This window comes from Alosa sapidissima, chromosome 4 (genome assembly GCF_018492685.1).
Source record: "Alosa sapidissima isolate fAloSap1 chromosome 4, fAloSap1.pri, whole genome shotgun sequence".
Classification (NCBI taxonomy): domain Eukaryota; kingdom Metazoa; phylum Chordata; class Actinopteri; order Clupeiformes; family Clupeidae; genus Alosa; species Alosa sapidissima.
Window position 1 is genome coordinate 40,153,102 of NC_055960.1, and position 20,691 is coordinate 40,173,792.

The 20,691-nt window shown below is 42.3% G+C and overlaps 1 protein-coding gene across 1 annotated transcript; it reads left to right on the top strand.

Annotated features, from left to right (window-relative positions):
* The first annotated feature begins 281 nt into the window (after positions 1–281).
* On the top strand, positions 282–19,359 carry LOC121706671. Its single transcript, XM_042088618.1, has 15 exons — positions 282–647; positions 989–1,057; positions 13,975–15,547; positions 15,631–15,726; positions 15,839–16,149; positions 16,361–16,630; positions 16,734–16,911; positions 16,994–17,092; positions 17,197–17,220; positions 17,608–17,817; positions 17,912–18,003; positions 18,345–18,459; positions 18,542–18,623; positions 18,730–18,894; positions 18,994–19,359. Exons 9-15 carry the CDS (start codon positions 17,208–17,210, stop codon positions 19,172–19,174), a joined length of 858 nt encoding a protein of 285 aa, XP_041944552.1. The 5' UTR covers positions 282–647; positions 989–1,057; positions 13,975–15,547; positions 15,631–15,726; positions 15,839–16,149; positions 16,361–16,630; positions 16,734–16,911; positions 16,994–17,092; positions 17,197–17,207; the 3' UTR covers positions 19,175–19,359.
* The last annotated feature ends 1,332 nt before the right edge of the window (positions 19,360–20,691 follow it).

Below are 20,691 nucleotides of genomic sequence, written 5' to 3' on the forward strand. Positions count from 1 at the left end.
GTAGTCGGGAAGCTGTGCTTGTCGTGTACGGCTCGGAGTAGCAGGCGGGTCACCCCTTGGAGTGTAAGGGGTGCAGGAGAAGACTGTTAGGTAGCCTACTTGGGAGAAGATGGTTTTCAAACTTAAGTCTGGTTGTTGTGGCATCTCTCCTCAATGTGAGGCACCTATACGCTGAACAAATATTTGCACGTAACCTACTCTAGCATAGCCGAAATAGCGACATGGCAATGACACCATCGGTCACTGAAGACGGTGAGTTTAATTCTTGTTCACAAATCAGATTCATAGTGCTGCCCAACTCAACTCAATATAAAATGCTGGAACTTACGTATTCCACCTGGTGTCTAACATCGCTTCCGATAAAAAAAAAAAATGAGCTCACGTTAGGTTAGTTCTGTCGCGGAGCCATGCAGGTAGGATGAGCCGAGCTGTGCAGGAGTGACGTGTGTTGTCAGTGTCAGATCAGAGAATCTACGCGGGTTCATCGCGTGGCCACATGTAGTCTAGTGTAACAATGTTACACAAATGGCGTGTCTGCTTCGCTACACATCGCCGTCCTCAGCAGGGTTGGGCCATTTCTATGCTTAAAAGGCTTACTGTGTGGCAACGTCTTGGTGTAGGAGCATAATCCTGGTCTCAAATAACAGGTAACACTTAAGTTTCTTGTAGACTATTTGGATTGCATGTCAGGGGATCTGATATAGAATGACTACACAGAATATGGAATAATTACACAAAACAAGTCTCTACTTTTGCCTTTTCTTTGTTGGTTCAATGGGTGTGTATAAGATGGAGTATACATCTGCACAACTAATATTGGATAAAACATCATGAATATTTAATTTCTATAGATTCCTGTGAATATTTCAAGACCCAATATGCTACATCTACTAAGATACACTGCAGCTAGATACCCTACCATGTGTGTGAATAAGAGTTCTAATTTTAATAGTAATGTGTGTTGTACCACATATCTTTTGTTCCTCAGGAAAAGACCAGGGGAAGACTCCCAGCAGTGCGGAGCCAGTGGTGGAGAACGACTCTGACAACAAGAGAGGTGCGATGAGAATGTGTGCGTGTGTACGTGTGCGTGTGTGCAGGGGCGTAGCACAAGATCCTGGACCCCTGCATAGGCAGTCCAGATGGGCCCCCATGTTCCTCAACCCAGGTAAGGGTATTCCAGACTTTTCAAGGGGCCTCTATCCCCTTGGGCCCCTATAATCAGTAGTGGTTTTACCCCCAGTCCTCTCTCTCCTTGGGCCCCTTTAATCAGTAGTGGTTTTACCCCCAGTCCTCTCTCTCCTTGGGCCCCTATAATCAGTAGTGGTTTTACCCCCAGTCCGACGCCCCTGCGTGTGTGTGTGGGTGTGTCAGTGGTGGGGAGCGATGACTGACAACATGATAAGTGAAATGGGAGGAAAGGGATCGACTGGGTGTGAAGAGGATGTGTGTGTTGTAGGGATGTGTGTGTTGTGTGTGTAGGGATGTGTGTGTTGTGTGTGTAGGGATGTGTGTGTTGTAGGGATGTGTGTGTAGGGATGTGTGTGTTGTAGGGATGGCGAAAATAAAAAATGTTCTTGACCGACCACCGAGCCTCATTAGCCGGTTGAAATCGGTTAACCGATTAGTTTCAAATATGCTACGCTATTTGAAATAACAGCCATTTCGAGCCGTGCCTGCAATTTCACAACTCTGCCTCCCGCTCACACACACACACTGCCCCCCCGCTCACACACACACACTGCCCCCCCGCTCACACACACACTGCCCCCCCGCTCACACACACACACACACTGCCCCCCCGCTCACACACACACACTGCCCCCCCGCACACACACACACTGCCCCCCCGCTCACACACACACACTGCCCCCCCGCACACACACACACTGCCCCCCCCGCTCACACACACACACTGCCCCCCCGCTCACACACACACACTGCCCCCCCGCTCACACACACACTGCCCCCCCGCTCACACACACACTGCCCCGCGCTGCCCTTCCACTCACGTCACTTTTTTAAATCCCCTTCAGCGCGAAACATGAGTCCCGCAAATGCAGTGCCAAGGAGCGACATATGGCTCCTTAGTTTCAAAATGATTTGGGTACAGGGTGATCACGTTGAAAATAAAGGTGTTTGTTGAGTGTTAGAAGCTCATTTGAAACATTGCCGCGGCTCATTTAAGAAAATAACAGCTCCGAAGAGACGCCACTTTAGTTTGAGGTAGTGCTAACAATAATAAAGAAAGATGATGATCATCATCACATTATCTGTTACCATTGATGATCCTTCCTGAAATTTAGATGTAATGTATTTCCAAATCTAAGCCCATCTTATGTGGAATTTAGATGTAATGTATTTCCAAATCTAAGCCCATCTTATGTGGAATTTAGATGTAATGTATTTCCAAATCTAAGCCCATCTTATGTGGAATTTAGATGTAATGTATTTCCAAATCTAAGCTCATCTTGTGTCGAATGTAGATGTAATGTATTTCCAAATCTAAGCCCATCTTATGTGGAATTTAGATGCAATGTATTTCCAAATCTAAGCCCATCTTGTGTAGCCTGACGAGCCAGACCCATATTAAAATGTAGGGTCTGGGCACTCACCGTGCGCAGTGCTCAGTCCGAGGGGCGGGATAATCAGTTGTCTTTTAAATTCCCTCTGCACGCAATAGGACAGCGGCAGCGCTATGAGTGCCATGCGTTTCCCACCAGCGGAGCTAGTTGGCTAGTTCAAACGTTTGCCAACTTAATAAAAGCTTAACTCGTCACACTGTTCGCCAACAGCAACATCCATCTTATTTGTTTTCAAGTGGCAGGGAATTCAAGCCAAACCATTGCAACTCTGCCATCAATCATAATTTCATTGGCCTGATTAAGTTTCGATTTCTGGAGCTCACAAGCCAACGGAGAGTTGCTAGACTAGCCCTGGCAGCAAATGTAATTTGCTGCCGATAGGGGCGCGTCTAGATTTCTAGGCTACATCTTGTGTGGAATGTAGATGTAATGTATTTCCAAATCTATGCCCATCTTATGTGGAATTTAGATGTAATGTATTTCCAAATCTAAGCCCATCTTGTGTGGAATGTAGATGTAATGCATTTCCAAATCTAAGCCCATCTTGTGCAGAATGTTGCCTAACACGATAAAACCAATGGATAAAACAGGCACCTTCAGAATGCAGACATCCCAACTTGCAAAAAGTCATTTCAGGGAGGCATCACAGGGCTCTACAGTGTGCCCATTTCACTCGCACATGCGAGTAAAAATGATTGCATGCGAGTGCAAAAAAATATTTAGGCGCACTGGTGCGAATGACTTCTAACCATGTTAATGTTTGTCTACAAAATACACCGCAACATCGAGAAACATTACTGGTGCAAACCATAGAATCACGTCGCGAATGCAGCATAAAAACTACACCTCCCATCAACGTTAGCAGTTTCGCGTTGTGACTCGCTAGTCGCTTCTATCAAATCCAAGAGCGCGCAGAAAAAGCGGAAAGTTAACCAGCCAAGATGCAAAGATTGAAGAAATTAGTTCTTCTATCCACCGAATTCATCGGATATAGGATGATGAGATTCTGAGAATGCAGTGAGAGAAGGAAAGGTAACCTAACAAGCCTTTTAGTCCAGTTGACGTATTGGCTACAATATGCAAATAGTTGTAGCGAAAAGGCACAAAAGTAGCCTCCCGTAATACTCCCATTTTATTCAAAGGTAGAACGCTACTGACAACTCCAGGCTTCCACGCATTCTTGTTTGTTTACACTGAATACAAGCTGAAGTGCAAAACGAAAGTAGGCCTAACGTTTGCCTAACTGCCCCCATCAATGCAGATATTTCAAATAAAAAATAAAAGTATAAAAAAATATATCCTTGATTAGACTATGTTGGGTTTTGTGGAAGAGCAAATGGACTGTTTTAGTAGTAGTATTAGGCAGTATGCAGTCAGATAGGTTACCATAGGCATATTTGGATTAGCTACAGATGGATTCACAAATAAATAAATTAGCCTACATTTGGCAGGATACTTGATATACAGGCTGAATGCAAATATGGCAATGTATTATATTATTTTACATAAACAAAATGTAGGAAAAAAGAACAGACTGAAAATAAAGTAGATTTAAAATCCTGTTTCCTGTAGCCTAAATGTTGTCAGTCATTCTTAATCTTCGCAATTGGTCCACTGGCATGTTTAACTGTTAGCTGCAGTGTAATGTTAGATTATGTGTAAGTTAAGTACAGAACTGACTGTGCGCCCAAATTTTTGTCTGTGCTCCTAAATTTTTTAACTTGGGCGCACAAGTGCTCCTGGAAAAAAATGTTAGTGTAGAGCCCTGCATCACAAAGCCCCCCCCCAAAAAAAAAACTTACAATAATGTCAGTACAACAAATAAGGAAGGCCTATAGATAGAAATTGTGAAAATAAAATATGTAGATTTTGGTAGTTTGGTCTTTTCATGTAGCCTTGGCAACTAGCCATCTAGTAGGCTATAGGCCTGAATAATATGCACATGAATTGACACTTGTTAAACTCACCTCAACATGTCTTTTGCAATCATTTAACCCGCTGTGGGCAATGCTAAAGTCACTGTTTACAAACAGTGCAGCGTGCAAGACTAGGTCCATCATTATGTTTTACTCTTATGAGACAAGGGTAGCCTACACTTTGAAATGGGTCTTACATTTTCCTTTTTTTGAGGCACTGACTCTACCATGACGCTCCTGTTTCTACTGAACTGATTAATTAAGTTCGGGAGAAAAGACCTAAAAGCCCGCCTACACTGAAAACTGATTGGTTGATTTAGCGAAACAGGCCAATCAGGATGCTCTCTGTCTTTGATGCGCTCAGACACACACGCACCACCTCTCTCTCTCTCTCTCCCCTCGTGTGCGCGCTACACTCAGATGCACACGCGGTCTCGCATGCGCGCTCTTGATCGCTCACTCTAGATTCCGGGAGATTTGATCTAATTTGCGGGCGTCAGGGAGCCGCTATCAATATGCGGGAGACTCCCGGAACTTCCGGGAGACTTGGGATGTCTGAGAATGCGTAAAAGACGCACCAGCCAAGACAGGTCTAACTCACTTTGTACCTTCTAATATTGGACAGAACAACTCTTTTGTATAATTAATATTATTATTTTTTTATTTTTCAAAAAGACAAGTGTCAACTTCTGTTAAGGGCAACATCTCCTAAACCATAACAGACAATGGCCAACATGGCCTACAGTTATTCTTAAGAATAACATTAAATAAACAAAAAATGATTTTAATCTATGAACGAGAATACTGTAGCCAACAAACAGCTCACAGACAGGTGTTAAGGGTTAGGCCGCCGCCTAATTATTAAAACATAACACAACGGTTTGGCCATTAGTTATTTTTGGAAAATAAATTAACGAAAAGCAAGTTAAATAGAGAGTGGCCTACAAAATAGACTGTGAAAATCTTTAATGAATGCGTAAAAGACGCCTTAACTTATTTTTCTCAGGTGTCAAGGGTTAGGCCCTAACCACTCTTACATAACAGAAAATATTGGCCTACCCCACTCCGAGTCAGTCACTTATTTTTATTCAAGAACACAAGCATGTCTACATGCTCTGGGGTCAAGCGGATACGCAGTGGATTAACCACTGGATCTGTGCCACCGGCAGCGCTGTAATCATGTCCCAGTAGCAGACTCATTGCACTCTCCTTGTGGCTGGCTCCACTGGATGGACCCACCATGGATCGTTGTAGTCAACCTGTAACGAACAATACAGCTCAACTAATGTCTATAATTAATTCATTCCTAATACTCGATATTTCGAATTGTACCCTCCTTAACACCCAATAGGCCTATAGCCTGACTATGTGTAGTGTATGATGAATAAATTATAAATAAAAAAAACGATTACTCCTAAAAACAAAATTATAACCTACCTCCATGCGTTCACTCAATGACTGTTGAACAGTGGCCTTGAACTCCGCTACCCGAGGCCTGTCATCGGTAGCGATGGCCATGTGCTTATTAATGATGCTGAAGGAGATGGGGTACATGTAGGAGATCGACACGGTCTTCTCAGAAGACATGATAGTGGTTGCACATTGAGGGTAGCCTGGGTGTTCCCATGCTGCCTTGCGCGCGATTTGATTCACGCTGCTAAGGCAGCCTGGAGACCATGGAGCAAATTTTCGCTTGAGATAGGGAACCAATCACAGAACAGGGGGGAAGGCAAGACGATGATGAGCTATGCACAGATGCATTTGATAGACATCCGTGGCACCCAATAAACGGATCTGGGCATTTTTTTCAAATACGAGAAAATGAACGTTTGGTTCCCAGACCACGTCTCATTGAGAAGTGGTGGCGCTAGCCAGGCTACATTGAGGGTTTTCAGGACAGGTTTAAGATCTGCCATTATTGCCCAGTATTTGTCCTTGTGCTCGAGAATTCTGGCATCTGCCCATCGCTGTTCAAACATGTCGAACACCGAATTCCATCCAGTTTTGCAGGACTGGATGAGCTTATGTTTGGGGAGCTGAATCTGTTCTTGTTTGGCCTCGAGTGCTTTGCAGGCTACAGTGCTGTGATTGAAATGGCGAACTAGTTTGCCGGCTGCAGATATAACTTTATACACAAACAGCTTCAATGCGTCATTGATCGCCAGTTGTAATGTATGGGCGAAACACGCAACTGATACCCAGTCCACCCTTTCAGGAATGTTGGCAGCCACTATGTTGCTTGCTAGCTAGACCGGAAACTAAACAATAAGCACTGACGAATGGAATGGAACAGTGTATGTGCTGCACGTACACGCCCCTTTTTAGGGGAAAGATGACTGATGAATGGAAATCTATGATGCATCAAAGTGGGGAGCGAAAAGGGCTTATAGTAAACTTACTAAATCTTGAAACAAACGTGATTAAAAGGCACAAAATAAGGTTGGTGTAAGAGTTATCTCTGTGTTTATGGGATTAATGTGACCATGTTCCTATCTTTTGCTCTTTCCAGTTTACTAACAGGAGTGTCACGAATGTATCGATAGGCACAGTCAAACTGCCCGTAGCAAGCTTAACCCTTTAGGTGCCAGAGTTTTTTTTCCGAAACGTTTGATTTTGACATCTTCATTTCAAAAGGATATATCTTAAAAGTGAGAGACTTTATGTCAATTAGAGAAATATTAAGGATGACCCAAAGTTTATGTAGAGATTAAATGTTTATATCTAATTTGCATATTATGACGTCATATGGTGGCGGCCATCTTGGATTATAGAATTTTCATGAAAAGTTGCATGTTTGAATGATAAAATGCACCACTTCTTTCCCCCCAAAATGTCCCTCACCTTCTGTATGCTATATTGCACAATACTGACCTGTTTAGTTCAAAAGCTTGCCACGGCAAGGCACAGATCAAGAGTGAGATGACGAGACAAGACAAGAGACAATGTTAGTATTTTTTTTCTTTTTGTTGTTTTTGTTAATGTTTTTTTTTTGTTGTTTTTTTCTTAGCTGACAAAGACACACACATCACAAGGACATGAACACACAAAAAAGAACACAGTCTATGTCCTAAATGGTCAGGGAAATAGATAGCAAATCAACAGTGTAAATCATTACTAATAAATGGCTGACTTTTTTTTTTTTTTATGTAGCAGGCCTTTTGCTGTAGAGGTAATGACTCCCTATCCCTATCCATACAGGGCCGGCATTCCCATCATCTTGTGATAGACGACCCCGTGAAACATTATTCCCACCACTGACATTGGGCAAAAGATTCAATGTTTGTGCTTGGTGTAAGCTAAACTCTCACTTTGTCCAGCTGCATCATTGCAAGGCAAGGACGCATCTGAAGCCTCACTAAACGAATCACCGTCATTTTCTGAAGAATCAGGGTCCGCAAATAGAAGACCAAACACTTCATTTCGGGTAAACGTTTTTGATGCCATTAGACGATAATCTAATGCAAATATTCGCTGACGTTGACAATATCGCTCTGATAAAGTAGCTCACACGGACACTAGCTCCGGTATTGCACGCATTGATTCAATGCGAAACAGCTCGAAAGTTTTGTTTAAAGCATGACCATTTTTAGACTCGGGGATGACGTATGACATGTCTGCCATCTAGTGGAGTGGAGGTCGAACGAAATATGACACCCTATTTGACTAAATCGGCCGTTTTATTCAGTACCGCATCTTGTCGAGTAAACTCGACCGTGGCACCTAAAGGGTTAACTTTACATGTCATAACATCAACTAAACATAAGTCACACATTCATTCTATCACTTGTAATATGAACGTAGCCTATTTCCTACAACTAGGTGAGATAATTTGCTACGTTATACTGAAGTTCCACAGTTAGCTAACTAGCAAGCCAACCGTTTTGCACGGAATATTATGGTAAGTGTAGCTACATGCTAAATGTGTACAATACATGGGGTATTGCAAACGAATTAGGTTGGTAATGTACATAGTTTCGACATGAGCAAGTTACATAAACATAATTCTTCATAACTGCCGTGTTGGTAAAATGATTGAATGTCCTGTGAATTTAACTAGATGTAACGTCAACGTGTGATTACTAGCTATCTTTCCCATTAGATCAATGATATAATGTTAACATGTTTTCCGCTAAAATGGGGCGTGATGCAGATTAAATGTATCTTTATGATGATGCGCCGTTAGTAGGCTACGTAAAGGCATGCTGCACACACTTGGTGGGGCTTACGAGCCGGCCAAAGAGTAGTAGCCTAGGCTGACGCATTAGTTGTGTGCCGCCAAAGATTTTATCACCGTCACTTGTTCTGTTATCAACATTCCTCTTTGGCTGCTACTATTTGCGATGCACTCTGCTTTCGACATTCATTTACATTAGATTCCATTCTTTTCAATACAACTCCGTACACCAGCATCGCACTTTGCCGCCGTGTAAATCACGATCCAGTTATATTTGGTCGACGCTGCTCCATAAAATCCATTGTTCATCCAGTGTTTGCCTGTTAAAAACTTCGGCGTTGATGTGTGTGGCAAGTGACAGTGCACCATAGACTGTAGGCCTATAAAATGAAAGGCCTTGAATTTCCCCTGGGAATCAATAAAGTATCTATCTATTTATCTAAATGGCAATGCACTCATGTTGAAAAGTTCCTTATTTTCAACTGAACTCAAAGATAATGAATATAGTATGAATATAATATTTTCTGTTTGTTATGCCCTTTATAATGTGTGTAGGCCTACATTTTGTACATGCACTTCTGCGGTAGCATTTATTTCAGTTTATATCAGCTATATTTCTGAAGAATATATTGTGTTGCCTCAGGTCTGCTGCACATCTTTTGAAATTTGATTTGAAATAATCAAATAGACCTACGTCTTAGTTAATAAAGTAACTTGCTTTGCTTTCATTTGAATCCCAATCAAGATACACAATAATTGCTTTATTGTTAATATGGACTCCTGAAAAGTACAGAAATGCTAAATAATAGAATTTTAATCATATGATAAAATATGTGATTAACTATAGGAATTCAGCGATTAATCGTGATTAACATTTTTAATCGTTTGACAGCACTAATTATATCCAAACAGTCATCTTTCCCCTGAAAGGGGGTGTGTACTTGCAGCACATACAACGTTCCATTCCATTCGTCAGTGCGTATTGTTTAGTTTCTGGTCTAGCTAGATCCGGTATGGTGTTGTAGTTGTTCTAACGTTACTAGTTGTTGCAACTGCATGTGAAAAAACTACAAAGTTTGTTACACCAAAAAGAACCTTAATCTTGCAATAGAAAAATTGACGCCGTTAAAATAGGTTTACGTTAACTCTGTTAATAACACATTTAACTGACAACACTAATGTATATAAATGCAGTCCATTTACCATTCACTACCCTCCCTCACTCTATAGACCTCTGAAGTTTGCCTACAAAAAAGCTACCATCTTTGCCCATATAAGGAGATCCAGTATCCAGAGATTTTTCCTATAGGAAAATAACATGGGGATTTGGAATTATCACACCTGTTAAACTCTCGCGGGGACGAAGAAATCGGAAATGCAGACGTTTTCCCAAACACTTTTGTCCTCTGCCTTCGAGTGGATACTGTGATCTACAGTACGTGAAGGCAGCACACTTTAATTTTTGCTACCTCAGAGCTAACTCGCGATGCAACTTGCTACCTCAGAGCTAACTTGCGATGCAACTTGCCATTAAGTTAGTTAGCAAGTTAGCTCAAAAGGACAAAAAGGAGTGATAATTCAAAATCCCCAGATTATTTTCCCATAGGAAAAATTGCCTATACCGGATCTCAAAGATGGCAGCTTTGAGCTTCAGAGGTCTATATCCACCTCTCCAGGTTAGGATTTGGGTCAGAGGTCAATATCCATCTCTCGCTCCATCTCTCTCCTCCTCCAGGGCTCACTCTGGCCACTGGCGAGATAGACTGGGCGTGTCCGTGTCTGGGTGGCATGGCGACCGGGCCCTGTGGGGCGGAGTTTCGAGCAGCCTTCAGCTGCTTCCACTTCAGCCGTGCGGAGGTGAAGGGATCGGACTGCATGCAGCCTCTCCGAGACATGCAGGCCTGCTTCCGCCGTTTTCCGCACGCGTACCGGGACGAGCAGAATAAGAAACCCACAAACCCACTCAACACAACAGCGTCCCCCACAAACCCACTCAACACAACAGCGTCCCCCACAAACCCACTCAACACAACAGCGTCCCCCACAAACCCACTCAATACAACAGCGTCCCCCACAAACCCACTCAACACTAAAGCATCCCTACAGAAACCCACTTAACACAACAACCAGACAACCTTTCATCTGTCCTTCTAGACACTTCAGGCCAACCCTCTACAGCTGTTAAGACATGACATACCTATCTCTTGGATGTGCCTTTACACACACACACACACACACACACACACACACTCCTAAACATGCATGTACATAAACACAAGTACATGCTTATCCGACCATCCCTAACTTGCCTGTACATGGTATGGAATCATATGGACTCGATTAGGATGTTGAAAGTTCTGATCTGTGCCACATGGACTGTGAAATATCTATGATATCTATATCTATAATATCTCTATCTATTACTGATGTTTCACTATTTGTGTCTCCACATGCCTCAAGTCTTTTTTGGGCAAATGTACATCAACCATTGTTTTCATTTGACTTATTTTGTGTTTTGATGTGTAGTGATTTTCTTCTGATGTTTTTTCATAAATGTTATTAATCTATGTATTAGTCTACATATGATATGTGTAGTGGATCCGAAGTTAAAGTCCAGTAAGTCCAGTGGAGACTGTCCACACAGATGTTTGTATGGAAAATGTATTTGTAAATATAAATGATGAATAAATGTTGATGAATAAGTGTTTGTATGTGGCGTGATTATTTTATATTGAGGTGATTATTTTGCCCTGATGGAGGAATTATATTGCCCTGGTGTAGGAATTATTTTGCCCTGATGGAGGAATTCTATTGCCCTGATGGAGGAATTATTTTGCCCTGGTGTAGGAATTATTTTGCCCTGATGGAGGAATTATATTGCCCTGGTGTAGGAATTATTTTGCCCTGATGAAGGAATTATATTGCCCTGGTGTAGGAATTATTTTGCCCTGATGGAGGAATTATATTGCCTAAGTTCAGTTTTTTCACCTTTTTTACCTTATGCACTATCTGCCAAAACAATTTTACACCCAGTTTAGGGCTGAAACGATTCATCGAGTTACTCTAATAACTCAATTACAAAAATTACTCGAGGCAAAAACCCTGCCTCGAAGCCTCGTTAAATTCCTATGACATGCACTATACAGTATGCGCAGGGATCTGATTTTTCCACACTGACCGTTGTTAAGGAAGCACACCACTAGCGCGTGAATCATGATATGGCTGAGTCAAGATGTCCATAAATGGCAGAGAATGTCTAAAGTTTTCAAGTAAAGTTTTGGAATCATTACATACTCAAAAAGGAAAAGAACATGTGTCTGAACCGAAAACATCCACTCCATGCTGTTTCACCAAGCGTCAATAAAGTAGGCTATCTATCAATCTATCTATCTATCTATCTATCTACGTAGCCTAGAGCCTACATTGATGTTGGCTGATTTTAATCACATACTGTATTTCTAGCGATTTCGTGATATAATGTTTATGTAATGGTGGTCAGGCGGTGAAGGGACTGAGACCAAAACTTGCTTTTCTCACTTTTATTCCTTTGGGAAAACCAAAACAACATATGCCTTCAGGCACTGGCGTACATAAAACAGCATCCAATGCAAAGCATAACGCTTCTGATAATTCTCTCTTTAAAATAACACAGAAAGAAACATTCCTACAGAAGCATACACCTTTAGCATACTAGACATTGATAAAATAAACTTAAAAAAAATGCACAGGAAAATATTTCCTCATTCTATAACTACATATGCCTTCAGGCACTGGCGTACATAAAATAGCATCTGCGCAAGCAAAATAAAAGGAAGTACACTAAGTTGAATGGGCTATATTAGATGCATCATTCATATCATCACTGTCAGCCCTACTAGAAAGGGAGACATGCAGCTAAGTCATGCACAAGAGGCAGCAATTTTACTGAGAGCATTTTGAACATTATTTAACTGTTGGCACTGGCACTTATAAACACTAAATGGGTAAATTGCAATAAATGGGCTTAGTTTTGGAGCCAAATGTTGGAGTTAGAATAAATACCTCTGTGCCAATTGCTTGATCATTTTACACCAATGTCATTTTCGTTATGCGTTATTTGTTTTGCTTGTTTAAAAATGCAAAAAAAAAATAAAAAATTTGATTAATCGATCGATAAAGTGCTAGATTAATCGATTACAAAAAGAATCGATAGCTGCAGCCCTAACCCAGTGATTATGATATTGTCCCCATTGGTCCTAGTTTTAGTAAATGAAATGCAACGTTTTTTCTCTTTCTATTAACTCAGCAGTTACTTGTTGAGACTCGTAAACTCATATCTGTCCAAGTAGTAGACAGCTCTTTTTAAACACTGAAACAAAAAATGTGAACTCTCAGGATACCAGTTACAAATTCACGATGAAAATTCATGAAATGATGAAACACATGTGAGGTACACATGACCACGGCTTTGCCCTGATTGGCTCATGACCACGGCTTTGCCCTGATTGGCTGATGCAGATTCACATTATAGTAAACAGTAACTTTTTGACGTTTAGTAAACAGTAACTTGCTGACGTTTAGTAAACAGTAACTTTCTCACATTTAGCAACCAGGGTCACATTCAAATGTAAACATCAGGGGATTCCCCTCTGTGATGTAAACGCCTTTAACCTCTTCATCTGTGCTTTAACCGCTCCACACTGGTGAGTTAACGTCTTCATCTGCTAACCCTAAACCCTAACCTTTAACCTCTTCATCTGTGCTTTAAAGGGGAATTGAACTCAAGACATTCTAGCCTGTTATCACGGGTAATTTATTTCTATTTTGCATTTTACTTGAGAAAAAAAACGAAATTTGCATTATTTCAATAAATTAGATTAGATAGTGTGTTGAAGCAGAATTTTCGGAACTGTTTTGATGGACTCATTTAACCAGAATGCACTGCGCGAAACTGAGTCAGTAGCTTCACCCACTAACCACGGAACGACGCGACGTTCAGCTTCGTTTACCGCCGCTCTCAACTCAAGTCAACTTGAACTTTAGCCAGCAGACGAAACCAAACCAAACTCCATTTTTACACTCTCACCAAAAACCGTCGATAAAAAAATGACTAGAACCTGTGCAGTATGTGGATGTAAGGACAACAAATTCAGGCCACCGGGAGTTAGTTTTTATAGTTTACCTCAACACGACCCTCAGCTCTGCACCCAGTGGCTAACTGCATTAAATTTGTTAGTTGACACACTGCCAACAGATTACTCTAAAATCAGAATATGCAGCCAGCACTTTCGTCAGGAGGACTTCGAATACTGTTTTTCAGCCCTGTTTTTGGGAAGTGCGGTGTCACAGGCCAAAAAATTGAAGCCAGGTGCGTCACCAAGGAACATTGCAGTTAGCAACTCAACCCTGACTGAGTCTCCATCATCCACCCCTGGCTTCGACATCGATATGGAAGAGATGCCGACCACCTCCACGCCTCAGAGTGTCCCGCGGAGTCAGGTAATGTAAAATGGTCAAACTATCTAAAACATCATTTGACTTAGTTGTTGCTTGTTTTGTGTAACTACGGTAAACATACTACGTAGAAAGAAGTTATTTATCATGTTATTATGAACACGAGCAAAGCAAGCTAACGTTAGCTCATCCTGTGCAGCTGTCACAGGAGCTTGTGACATAGCTAACCTAAGCTAGGTAGCACTAGTCTAGGTACCGCGATGACTGGGTACAGAGGGCATAACACTGAGAGGATAAGAAAATGTTGAAGATGGACATTAAGAGCAAAAAATCCATAAAGGCATGAAGCTTGGTTGACTGCCTCTATGTAGATGGGTCAGTGGCTACTGGCTAATATGGATACCAAAAGTTGTTAAAAGATTGGCTCATCATTGCAATGACATTATTAATTCATACCAAATGCAAAACACAACTATACTTAATTCAGTACATTTACACTAATCATGTGTCATGGAATAAAAGGACAATGATTTAAAGGCATACTATGCAACATTTTTCAGTTAATGTGTTCCATACCGTTTTGGATGATTAAATGAGTCATTTCAGGTCGAACAAAGGTTTTCTCGGCCGCCCTGGTGGTCTGTAGGGGAAATACCGTACTTGCAATTGCAGGAGCCCTCGGCTCGCACCCACAGGCTCAGAAGTATTGTGCATCGCGAGAGTCGGTCTTGCTTTACGGCGAGAACTGCTACACGCCCCCAGTGAAAGGCATGCTCGTTGCTAGCGCAATGGCGATATTTGTGCAGTTATCATGGCGGAACCAGCAAGAAAACAGCGAAAGCCCATGTCGGAGCAGGCAAGAAAGAGGAAAAGGGCTCTGTACAGAGAGAGGAGTCGTACACGGGTGAACATCGGGCAAGCTTTTTCCGAATGGCGAGAGCTAAAAGAAAAAGAAGGCTGCAAGGCTGACGCGGACCTCGCGTTTCTGCTGATGCGATTGTAAGTAACATTGGAATGGTTTCTCTCTCTGTGCATGTTCATACTTTCACTGTGTTAGTCATTGTTTGTACTGCCGTTTTTTCGACTTTTGTATGATTGTGGTCTGTTGCTGAGTAGCTAAGTAGCTAGCGGGATGTTCGTTTTATTAGTTAGCAAGTTAGTTAGCTTGCTGCCTAAACATTGTTGTTGTGGTAGGTGATGACTGCATCGCTTGCTATTTGGCAAACTTGCTTCACATGTGAAGTATCTCAAGACTGTGTATTTACTTTACTAAATTCCTTATTTTGCGCAGATTGGGTTTGAATCGCGTTTTGCAATGAGCTGCATAAATCTGAAACCAGTACAAAATGTAGTCGTGTTTGTTAGCCATAAATCTCACGAAGCTAGTAACGCCCAGACTCTCCAGACAAAGAAGATGCCAATGACCTGCAGAACACTGTGTAAGTGTTGTTTAGTAGTGGTTTCATTTTCTGTCAACGTCTTTTCTCCTATCTAAAATATTTTTCATGTGGTTCCTGAACAGCATTGAGATGGATGACCTTTGGGCCGATCCAAGTGAAATGGGCTTGGAAAACGGAGACAGCTCAGATGAGGATTTTGTCCCTTCTCTTCACCTACGGTATATTTGTATTGTGAATTTATTATTTTCTGGGTGAATTTATCAATATGCTTAAGCATTTGTCAAACACAACACCTTGACCAATGTCCACTCATTATTACTCTTTCTTCAGAATGGTTGGGGGTGAAACAAATGGCTAATATAAGCGTGGATGAAGTAGTGTATGACTTCGACACACCGGATCCTCCTGGCCAAGACTCTGAATCCACCACAGATCCACACAGAGTATCTTCTGAAGATGACCTGGTTGGCAAAACTGCAAACATTACCTTCAATGAGAATCTTCTGACTCTGGCCAGGCACTTGAGACCGCCACAGCAACAGTGCAGTTATGTTGCCAGAGTGCTTGGGGTAGCATGCCTGGGTTCCCCACCATTTCAAGTGACTTTGAAACCTCGGGGGACTGGAGTAATTTCGGAATGGGTAAGATAGTAGATGACACTTCACCCCACCCCCCACACACTTCTGGTCCCTACCCCCATTTCACACATGGGGACATGGTAGCCAGTAAATGTGTTTAGACTCTTACAAGTCTGCTGGTAGCAATGTTATGTACTTGTGTGAATTTGCATGTGTTGATTTTGTAAATATCTATTTTGTATTTTTATATGTAGTGCTACTTTCTTTACATCAGTTAAGCCCCTTCGGACACTCCTTGTGGAAGTGGAATTCTCAGCCGACCCTGAGGTTTGGTATGCAGGGTGGTGACTTCATGCTGTCTGCCAACATTCTCCTGTCTGGCAACAACTACAGGAAAGTAGCCTTGCTGTTCAAGTTTATGGCGATGGGGATGGTCTCAGGATACAAGATGCCTACTGCATCGAGCCAGTGCAGGAGTACTGGGACAAAACCAGGGCAGAAGTCTTGGAAAGTCTTCGACAAAAGAACCGCGTTGTTGTCCTAGGTGAGGCCAACTTCAATTACAATAGAATTCTGTCACCGGTTATGATGGAAGGATTCACTCTGGAATCTGTGTTTCTAATACCTGTAATGTTTGTTTTCAACAGGTGATGGCAGAATGGAGATTGCTTGGCTCTGTATGCAGTGTATGTAATTTTCCTTTTTTGCAGATGATGTGGGTTGGCGTGCTGCACCACGTACGGGATGAGCACTCTTGGGCAACTGGGTGCTGTCAGCACGAGCCACTGGAGGAAGGCAGCCAGGAGAAGCAATGGATCAAACAAGGTATTTTCAGTAAATGAATGCAGAAGTTGAACTCCCTGTCCAAATCTATGTGTATATGTGAATTGCAAGGTTATCATTACAGGTTCTGCCGCTCACAAGGCATTGGCTGGAGTTGTGCTCGACAAAACCAGGGCAGAAGTCTTGGAAAGTCTTTGACAAAAGAACCGCGTTGTTGTCCTAGGTGAGGCCAACTTCAATTACACATAGAATTCTGTCACCGGTTATGATGGAAGGATTCACTCTGGAATCTGAGTTTCTAATACCTGTAATGTTTGTTTTCAACAGGTGATGGCAGAATGGACTCCCCTGGTAAGTTCAAGTGACTTTTGTTGGTCGTTATGTTGTCTTATGGCCTGTATTTAGATTCATAATAAGGATTGACTGCCTACTATGTCTAATTTGTGAAGCTGTCTGAAGTAAACCCTCTTGTAGGAATGGTCTGTATCTCACACTTTGTTAGTAACAGTTGTTTGAGGTTCTGAAACTACTCAATGAGCATCACATTTGACCTTATTCTGTGCACAGCCCATGCAGTTCATCTCTCAATGTCTAGCCATTGTGTCCTGACCGACCAGTAGGTCGGACCACCCTTTTTCTGATGCTATTCATTTGTGTAGTTACAAACATGCTTGACATGTGCAAACTGTGTTTTTAAAAATGCACACATGTATGTTGACATCAGTGCTGTTGTTGCAGGTCATTGTGCACAGTTTTGCACATACACCACCATAGAGCAAGACTCCAGAGACATTGTCCACATCGTCTCTGTTGATAAGCGAGAAACCAACAGGAAGTCGGTCATCATGGAGAAGGAGTGCTTTATTCGTACAATGGAAGCTCTCCTTCCAGAGCTTGCCATCAAAGAAGTTGTCACTGATGCCCACCCACAGATCAGTGCATTGTTGAGTGAGTTTTTTGTATTGTATTATTTGAAGTTGGTTCAAATTGTATGTAGTGTTTTGGGTTGGGATGTAGTTCAACATATATTTTCTTGTGACAGATCCAGAGCGTGGTAAATACAAAGCATGGGGGATCCAGCACTCACTGGATATATGGCATGCAGCTAAAAGTCTAAGCAAGAAGCTTCGACGGGTATGATTAAAACTATTTGTACCATTTGTAATAGACACATGTTGTCCACTTGATATTAGGTTGGGATATTAGGTTGGAAGGGTTAGTTTGGCGCTGAATATTGATGATGTATGTGTTACTCTTGTGTGCCAGGTTGGGACTGTAAAAAAATCAAACAGATATTCAAGCCTGGATCAAGGGCATTGTGAATCACTTTTGGTACTGCAGTAAGCATGCTGTAACTGAGGAGCAGTTCAAGGTATGTCAAGTGAAAATGTATATATTTTGACCAGGTCTCCTCCTTACGCTGGCAGAGATTGCTTGGCTCTGTATGCAGTGTATGTAATTTTCCTTTTTTGCAGATGATGTGGGTTGGCGTGCTGCACCACGTACGGGATGAGCACTCTTGGGCAACTGGGTGCTGTCAGCACGAGCCACTGGAGGAAGGCAGCCAGGAGAAGCAATGGATCAAACAAGGTATTTTCAGTAAATGAATGCAGAAGTTGAACTCCCTGTCCAAATCTATGTGTATATGTGAATTGCAAGGTTATCATTACAGGTTCTGCCGCTCACAAGGCATTGGCTGGAGTTGTGCTCGACAAGCGATGGTTGGGCCTGGTGAAAAAGTTCTTGAACTTCAGGTAAGCATCTAGTCATTCATTGCATAGAACAAGTTGTTGCCATTATTCCATTCTAGTCTCTGTTAGTGTGTTATTCTCATCACCCATTCCTGTCCCACCTTTATAGGACCACATCTGATTTGGGGTCCTTCCAAAATCACATCCTCATGTACTCATCAAAGCGGCACGCCTACACACCATTTGTCTACAAGACAAGGACACTACTGGCTGCCATTGACTACAACAAGCACAATCGGCGCCTTCCTGCACGCAAACGGGATGGTCAAAAAATGTATGTTTCTACTGTAATGTTTCTGTTGTGAATGTCTTACATTGTAAACAAATTTGGCTATGTTGATTTCAACACATTGCTCTGTTTATTACTTTTTAGCTACAGACGCTCATACAACAAGAAGTCAAAGAGCGTCTACACCATGAAGGAAAAGAAGCAGTACAGCTACATTCCTGACCTTCAGAGGGCAATTCTGGCAAGGAGGCTGGGAAGTGGCAAAGGCCTTCCCTGCAAGCAGCCTTGGTTTGCTCGCACCGGAACAGCCACCACCTACAGCTGAACTTGTAAGCATACATGTGTCCCGTGGGGACTTGGGCCACAGAGACACAGAGGACCTAGAGGACTGAGCAGATGGATGTTTACGATACAAAGTATTTGAATTCTGTAAATAGGAAGTTAGGAGGCACTTTTCTCTTCTGGTGAAACATGTACAGATCTTTATTTGTAAATAAACTTTGAAAACAATGTGTGTTGTGCTGGTATGTCAATAAAGCAAAAATGTAAAAAAAAAATAGAATAGAACTATGTACAATTAGTTGAAAACTTTACAACAAGCGCTGCACCCTAAAACCAGTGTACTGGCCCCTTGGGTCAGGGAATTTGTCCCTGATGCGACACACACAACAGCTGGGTATCACAACCCTGTTGCCCACACCCAGGCGTCCGTGCTGCCACAGGACAAACTGACGGTAAGCCGTATGCCTGAACTGCCGCTGGTCTACCCCAGGTTCAGGGTTATCCTCCAGGGCAAAGATGTCGTTCCATGCAGCACGAGCCAGCCCCAACACACCCTCATCCAAAATATAATAGTCCATATGGCCAATTCTACTGACACAGTCCTGTGGTGACTGCCGACAGCACTTTCTCTCCAGGTCTCTGCAGTTGCCACAGATGCACCAGTGTAGACCAGCTGGGTCAGGGACAAGGACAGGGCTCTCTGGAACGTCCAGGAAATGCATGACGTCAATCATCATTCCTGGTGACCGTTGCACCATTCTATCCAGAATTCTGTCCTTCTGGATAGGGTCCAGGGAATAAAGTTTGTCCTACAACGCAACAATTAGTTTTATTATGTGACACTAAGAATATCTAAAATGTAATTAGTATCAGTGTTATTACACACCTTTATTTCAGCTTTGTGCCTGTCTTGGAGGTCCTGTAACCTCTTCTGTTCAGTTGAGTCCAGTCTTGCACCCCTCCACTTTGATGTTCTCTGCCTGGTTTTGGGCTTTGCACCCCTACCCCTTCCACCTATAGCTTGAACAGAGAACTCAGACGAAGCTGATGTTGAAGCTGATTCCTGCAATATTATCACAGAGCTGTTGTCAATAACAAGTTTAGCCTACATATAATAGCTCATAAGTCCTGAGCCTCAAACGATTTTGTGTCTAGTCATACTATGGCAGACTAGAATAGTCTGATTATCTACCATACTATTTCAAATATTTCTGATGCATGCATAAGGTTGTTTAGACCATTTTCAATTCTTTGAAATGTACTAATTCAGTGCTCGAGGTGCAAAACCACAGAAATCAGAACCCCCCTTCCCCCAACGACAGTCGGATAAATGTATGGGAAACTCCAACTTGGCTAACTACAATCTTTGTTATTTAGACACATGCATAATAAATATTGTATAAAAACATGCTACATTTTCAAACTTGAAAATTGGAACAAAATAGTCACTTACCGCAGTAGACATGGTGATTCGTTGCGTTCACCTGTCTGCTAAGCTCAAAACAACCGCGCCTGGCTTGACGGAGAAACCAGGAGAACAGCTGAGCGTCTTTACGACAG

Coding starts and splice junctions, on each gene's coding strand:
- LOC121706671 (XM_042088618.1), top strand. Junction 18,004..18,344: donor TAAGCAAGAAGCTTCGACGG/GTATGATTAAAA, acceptor CCTTTTTTGCAG/ATGATGTGGGTTGGCGTGCT. Junction 18,460..18,541: donor GAAGCAATGGATCAAACAAG/GTATTTTCAGTA, acceptor TTATCATTACAG/GTTCTGCCGCTCACAAGGCA.